At 41.3% G+C, this 7,730-nt stretch overlaps 1 protein-coding gene across 1 annotated transcript in view; it reads left to right on the plus strand.

Annotated features, from left to right (window-relative positions):
- Window positions 1-7,204, plus strand: part of nsd2 (nuclear receptor binding SET domain protein 2) — a 21,519-nt gene extending 14,315 nt beyond the window's left edge. Inside the window, exons 18-22 of the mRNA XM_032526498.1 lie at window positions 821-937; window positions 1,312-1,453; window positions 1,594-1,700; window positions 2,832-3,027; window positions 4,263-7,204. Coding sequence (XP_032382389.1) covers window positions 821-937; window positions 1,312-1,453; window positions 1,594-1,700; window positions 2,832-3,027; window positions 4,263-4,588 — 888 coding nt within the window. The 3' untranslated portion in view covers window positions 4,589-7,204. The remainder of the gene's footprint in view (window positions 1-820; window positions 938-1,311; window positions 1,454-1,593; window positions 1,701-2,831; window positions 3,028-4,262) is intronic.
- The last annotated feature ends 526 nt before the right edge of the window (window positions 7,205-7,730 follow it).

Genomic DNA, 7,730 nt, shown 5'->3' on the forward strand with positions numbered 1-7,730 from the left:
GGGGCCAGCTCGTTAGTTTGATAAATTGATCAAACGTGCATGTCACGTGCACTATTAACAAATTCTGTGTATCCAAGAACAATTAAATCAGTGAAAACGACGTTAGATCAGACACAGACTTCTGTAGTAGATTAGCGTTGAACTCTCCGAACTGTAACGTTAGTTGGGACAGATGGACCCCTTGTTTCTTTATGCTAACTATATTAGCTTTAGCCTGGCTGGTAGCAGCTTTCTGCTTGTTTCTTTAGGCTAACTATATTAGCTTTAGCCTGGCTGGTAGCAGCTTTCTGCTTGTTTCTTTAGGCTAACTATATTAGCTTTAGCCTGGCTGGTAGCAGCTTTCTGCTTGTTTCTTTAGGCTAACTATATTAGCTTTAGCCTGGCTGGTAGCAGCTTTCTGCGGGGGGAAATGGCCGGGAGACGTAATTATGTTGCATTAATCAGGTGATTTAAATCGTATTTGCAGCGAACATAAAACACTACTGTAGCTTTACTGACTACCCATCAAAACTATGCTCATCATTGGCTCAGCAGTAGCTGCTCTCTACGGTACATTTCTACACACGGAGAGCCTTCACAAATTTTAAAATCAATCGATTTATATTTTCATCCAATTTTCTGTAAACTCTTGAATATCTGCCTCTAAACTCCTGTACGGGCCAGTCTATACCTCAAAAGTTGTACTTAAGGAGATATTTCTGGTGTTTTTAAAGTTTTAATCTGCCTCTTTGGCAGCTCAGCAACGGACGCCTGACTTGCAGAAATGTACGGATCAGGTACAGTGTTTTCACTTTGACATTAAATGGTCTTTCTCAAACAGGGGGAGTTTGTGAACGAGTACATTGGTGAGCTGATAGACGAGGAGGAGTGCAGGGCGAGGATCAAATACGCCCAGGAGAATAATATCACGGATTTCTACATGCTCACCATCGACAAGGTTAGTGGCCAACAGGAAGCTGGGAGTACTTTTTTGCTCAGCAGTGAGTCCGGGTGCTGTTTCCTCAGCAGCAGTATCCATTCCTCTGTGAGCGAGAGAAACACAAGGGTATTGCATTGGGAATGTTACACCATAGGTAACTGTAACATTACAGTAGTCAATACTACAAATCTACCTCAGCTACAGCTGAATCCTGTAAATAGATCTGTTTGTATAAATTATAAAAAGTGATACAATGCTAATTAGGTAGTTCTAGTGGTATGTAGAGCTGCATATTGTAAATTGTAATGTTGGTCCAATAAACTGGCATTATAATGCACAAATGATAAGTAAATGTTGGAGGGACGTACTCAAAATGGTCTTATCTTTTTAAGGACCGGATCATTGACGCCGGTCCGAAGGGAAACTACTCCCGCTTCATGAACCACAGCTGTCAGCCCAACTGTGAGACGCAGAAGTGGACGGTGAACGGGGACACGCGGGTCGGCCTGTTCGCCGTCTGTGACATCCCAGCAGGTGAGACCACATGGAAACAAGACCTTAGAGCCTTAACTGCACATTTCTTTCACATGTTTGAGCAGTAATTACATTTACAATGAAATAAGTACTTTGAGATAGACACCTAATCGTACTACCAATATGATTTTGTATTTCAGGGACTGAGCTGACATTTAATTACAACCTGGACTGCCTCGGGAATGAGAAGACCGTTTGTCGCTGCGGCGCACCCAACTGCAGCGGTTTCCTTGGTGATCGACCTAAGGTGAGCTTTCTAATCAGAGCTGTTGGTTTATTATCAAGTTAAAATGACATAGGTACCAGGATCAGTATAGAAACATAGCAACAGGACCGTTTTTAGAACATCAACACAAAGACACGTTTCACACATTTTGGGTCCATTTAGTTAGTTTTGGGTCAGACACCATGTCCACGTGTTTCCAGCAGATGAGTGTTCGAGGCATGTTCAGGTAAAGCACAGTGGGTACATTAAAAAATAAATAAAACCTTATTACAAAATAACTGCATTGTATTGAATATTACATATATGGTGATACAGTATTAGTTGGAGCTAGGTGATATGTAAAAAACAGAATAATACAAATATTTCTGACCAAATACATCAATGTCGATACTGCAGTGTTGACTGTAGGTGGTTTAACAAAATATGCACGCAATGAGCGTTTTGATACATAATCACCAATAATGTGGATACAATGACTAAGTGGTTAGATCTTAATAATAAAACGGCAATCTGGTGACTTCAGAAAATGACATCTCATTACTGTAATTAAAACCAGGAGAAGACTAAACTTGTTTCATATTACAATATCCAAAATTGAAGGCGATATGTAGGTTTTCATATTGATGTCGATATAATATCAATACATTGTCCAGCCCTATCATTGGTGGCTTTGGCACTATTTTTCCTTTTTAGGACATGTTTTGAGTCAATCCATTTTCTGTCTTTTATTAGAATATGAGCCTTGACCTTCAGTTTGTTGAGGAAAAACTGTTCCGTTAAATAAATATAATATTGGAAAGGGGCACAGAGGGATGTGCACTCGCCGTCTATATGCCAGGCATGGTCTCATAGAGTTCAGGGTGTTTCATCGTCTCCGTCTTTCGAAGGTCAAGCTATCTTAAAATGTAGCCTAATATGAATCCTATGTGACCGATGTGTGAGGGCAGTAAGTATATGGAGCAACTTTGTACTCTGATTATTCTCTAATCTGATTATTTTTTTCTACAGGACCTGTTGTGCATGGAAATGTTTTTGTAAAACCATTTCTGTACATGTAAAGATTCTACAATTCCAAGAAATAGAAAAAATATATAATATTGGATATCCATAGCCATTCATCAAATTAAGCCCAGCTTGGTGTCTCCTTTGCAGAACTCAAACGGTCAAACAGCCGAGCCAAAAGGCAAGCGGTTGAAGAGAAAGTATAAAAAGAGGAAAACCGAAGGAAAGAAGTCTGACGACGACTGTTTCCGCTGTGGGGACGGGGGGCAGCTGGTGCTCTGTGGCAAGAAGACCTGCACCAAAGCCTATCACCTCTCCTGCCTCAACCTCACCAAGAGGCCTTTCGGTAAGAAACCCCCGAAATACGACGCTGCAGCAGCTAATGGGCTTCAGCCCAGTGTAGTATCACATATTTAAGTATTATTTCATATAAACATTTTATATTCACCACATGCAACGGGAAAGAGCTTTGTGCTCTTGTGTTGTTTGTTCCTGTCTGCCTCCATATGTGTGAAGCGGCAGTGTCTCTTGAAAGGCACTATAAAAATGCAAGTTACTGTAGATTTTGATTATCAATAAAAAAACAGAAAAAAATCCTGTTAACCCAACCCATCTGGCTGACATAAAACACAAAGGATTAGTACAGTATTAGGGGACCACTACGGTCTATGTAAAAGAGACTTCAGATACAGTATTAGGGGACCACTACGGTCTAATGTAAAAGAGACTTCAGATACAGTATTGGACCACTACGGTCTATAAAAAGAGACTTCAGATACAGTATAGGGGACCACTACGGTCTATATAAAAGAGACTCAGATACAGTATTAGGGACCACTAAGTCTAAAAAAGAGACTTCAGATACAGTATAGGGGACCACTACGGTCTATATAAAAGAGACTTCAGATACAGTATTAGGGGACCACTACGTCTATATAAAAGAGACTTCAGATACAGTATTAGGGACCACTACGGTCTATATAAAAAGACTTCAGATACAGTATTAGGGACCACTAAGGTCTATATAAAAGACTTCAGATACAGTATTGGACCACTAAGGTCTATATAAAGAGACTTCAGATACAGTATTAGGGACCACTAAGGTCTATATAAAAGAGACTTCAGATACAGATTAGGGACCCATGGCTATATAAAAGAGACTTCAGATACAGTATTAGGGGACCACATCTATATAAAAGAGCTTCAGATACAGTATTAGGGGACCACTAAGGTCTATATAAAAGGAACTTCAGATACAGTATTAGGGCCACTAAGGTCTATATAAAAGAGACTTCAGATACAGTATTAGGGGACCACTAAGTCTATATAAAGAGACTCAGTACAGTATTAGGGACCACTAAGGTCTATATAAGAGACTTCAGATACAGTATGGGACCACTAAGGTCTATATAAACACGTTTTCAGATACAGTAGGAGGGGACAACTACGGCCTATATAAAAGCATCCAAAGACCACCTTGTCATGGGACCTTTTAAAGAGAGCTTTATTTCTGCAGTGTTTAAGTTTATTCCCCCCCGGTTAATTTCGACGTGCTCTAAACTGTCCGTGTGCTCCCTGCAGGCCGCTGGGACTGCCCCTGGCATCACTGTGACGTCTGCGGCAAAAACTCAGAGGCTTTTTGTCAGCTCTGCCCCAACTCCTTTTGCAGTGCTCACCAGGAGGGGGCCCTGCGTTCCTGGCCCCCCACCGGACAGCTGTGCTGCCAGGAACACGACGAGCCCGGGGGAACGGACAACCGGGATCGGGACCTCCACCTGGAGACTAACGCGGCGCCAACGGCCTCCTCCGCCACCGCCGCTGGCGGCCGCCGCCTTCCTAAAGGCTCCAGGAAGGCAGTAGGCGGGGCCAAAACAAAAGGCTCCAAGAGGAAAGCGGCAGAGGCCTAACGGTGACCTTTGACCTCTCAGAGCCAAAAGACCGAACCAGACTCTGACACCTGCCTCCCCGTTCATGGACACACACAAACCCTGCGTAACAAGGTCTCCAAGACGGCAAAAATCCAGACACTGTACATGTTCATCAGGGAAAGCCGCCGACCGCTCCCATGCCTGGCAGCGGCCTCTAGCTCAGAGCTCAAATATTTTTCTATTTCAAACATCTTCAGGTTTGTTTTTTTACTTGTCTGCACTGAGCCGAACCATCTGCGGTAAACCACAACGCAGCAGAGCCAGCGCAGGTCCCAAAACCTCAGCCAGTGGATTTCTACTCTTCTTCCTCCACCAACCAAACTGCATATTTCATTTTTAGTTGGGTCTTTTTGTCTGTGTTTTTTTATTATTATTATTATAATTATTATTATTTCAGGATAACAAAAGAAACCAGTTGCTTTTTGCAGAATAGAAACTGAATCAGCTGGTAAAACGGAGCAGCAACTTGAATCTCAGCCCGCCCCCCCACACACACACACACACACACACACACACACACACCTGTCGTCGCTCCACACGGAAGACCTGCAATAGCAGATTTTTATAGCTATATCTACATATGTGTATATCAAAGACCAAAATTATGATTACTGGAATGGTTCAAGACATCAAACAGGTTGCCAAATGGATTGTTTTTATTTTTATATATAGTATATATATGCCAGATGTAATATGGAAGACACTATGGATAGGCCTCGGATGATGTTTTGTAGCCATAGGTTACATTGAACTGTAGACCTTTGTTTGCTATTTACAACCTGTTTTTGTTTTAGCTCGGTTTTTTGCTGTAGATTCCAACTGTTCTTTAGCTTTCGGTATCAGGATGCTGAACTAACACCATCCTTTTGATCCACCTGCCGGTCCAGAGAGGTCCGCGCCCGACGTAAAAACACTACTGGGAGGTCTGAAGTCTCCACTGCTCTCTGCCAAAGCAGATAAGTGAAGGAATGCTTGTTCTTTTCTGGAAGGTTTCGAGTTCTGAGTCCTAACCGTTTTAAGGTGCTTTTTTTATTATTATTTTCCCTCTGAAGTATCTGAAATCAAAGGTACAAAGACTGAAGTTTCAATAACACACATCCAGCTGATTCAAATGTTGAAGGCCTTTGGGTGTCACCGGCCTGGCTCCTTGAGTAGGCCGAGCTGAGCTTTTAAAAAGACAGACCTCAGATATTTTAATCCTCCGAAGGTTTTTAGTCTCAGAACTGCATCATGCTTGTTTAAATCCTTCAAAAACATCTCGTAACTCCAACATTGGGCCGATTTTTTTTTTTTTTTTTCCTTTTTGTAATTGGCGTGAGGCGTCTCGAAGAGACTGGTCGCACGTTTTAGGACAGAAGTCCGACTTTAGTCACGATGTGGTCTGGGAGCTCCAGCTGGACTTCTTAAGCATCCGCTGTTCTTAAAGTGTCATGCTTGTGCTGCCTCCATGTCCATATGGAGTTACTATAATCTGCACATTTTCAAACTGATCAATACTATTTGCATATTCCAACAAAGGAGGAAATCAAAGGTTGAGTCAATATTAAGACTTTGCGTTGTAATAATAGAGGTGAGCATTAACTACACAACCTGCAGTTTGATGGTGATGATCCTGAAGTCCGTTAAGACTGGAGCCAGTAGTCTTGGAAGGCTCTGCGCTACATTTATAGACTTGGCTTAGCTTAGTTTTACTAATTTTGAAATGTCCTAAAATGGCCACCGTATTTGGTGCTTTAAACCCATTTCAGATGAAAAGATGCATGTTGATTAAGCAAGAGACGCAGGAGAAAAAACGAGGGTTGGCTCTCTTTTCTTTGCGGTACCAGGTTAACGGTGATTGTTGCAAATTTCATATTTGAGTCTGTGGTAAGGGAACCCAATATTTAGCCAGTATCTGGAACCCAATATTTAGCCAGTATCTGGAACCCAATATTTAGCCAGTATCTGTTTTAGGCCAGTTAACGAGGCGGTTTTTATTTTATTTTTTTGCCGCAACTCTGAGGCTACAACCAATTATTACTTACTGTTAATCTTCACATCTGACATTGATTATGAAAACTGCTCAATTTAATCTCTAATCTGAATTTTTTTTCCTTCAGCTGGCCATTTCATCTCAAAGCCGATATGTAAAACATCTCCGACGTCCCAGATTTGAGTTGTACAGAGAGAGACCATTTATTTTTAAGAACTGCACCTTTTTTTTTTTAATTTTATGTTTAGTTTTTCCCAGGGTGTGTAAACGGGACATGTCCAGAGGCGTTGCAAGTCCCAGTATTTTTGACTTTGTATGTATCCTAACCTTGACTTGTGTTGAGTGAATGTAGTCCAGCCAGTTATTTTTTTTGGAAGCACTGTAATTCCCTGTAGAGCTGAAGTGTAACGTGTGCGTAGGGGTTTCCTTCTGTAACTACTGTCATAGTAAACCAGAGACTAATATGTACATAATGTATAAGTGGTAATAGTGATGCATCTATTGTAAATATACAATTTCTGAGATTGTATGTTTGTTTGTTTTTTCTTGATGCAGTGCTGAAACACTTTTGTGCAGGATCTAACGTCTGTTGAATCGTGCAATAAAAAGTGACCAAACATGCATCTGTCTGCACAGCTGGACTATTATCATCCTCACTGATTATTTATCTCTTGGTATATCATAAAGTATAGTTGGAAAAGTCAGTCTAATATGTTGGTAAATGTCATAGTATACTATATCCCAAAAAGTCAGTATGACGGGAAAAAGAAGTTATGTATCTATAAAAACTGGAACTGTGTGCGTGTCCCCACACGTGCACGAGCACATCATGTGGATAGACTGCTGTCGCCAGTGTACGTTGTCGACAAGTACACACACACACACACACACACACACTTTGAGTCAAGTAAATTCAGATCAATCAATATACACTAGGTTATATAAACTCTGTGATAAAAGTAACCCGTTTTTGATTGGTAGATTATTACTCTGTTGTAACCAGGGGTCTTGCCAATACATATACCGCTGGATTATTATTTCTCTTTCATATGGCGCCCCATTTGTAAGGAACCTGTATTTGTGGGGTGAGCAGCAGTGGATCGGGTCTCGATACCCTCTGGTCTTGGTGATGACATGGTCTCTGTTTAG

This window comes from Etheostoma spectabile, chromosome 9 (assembly GCF_008692095.1).
Source record: "Etheostoma spectabile isolate EspeVRDwgs_2016 chromosome 9, UIUC_Espe_1.0, whole genome shotgun sequence".
NCBI classification, from domain to species: domain Eukaryota; kingdom Metazoa; phylum Chordata; class Actinopteri; order Perciformes; family Percidae; genus Etheostoma; species Etheostoma spectabile.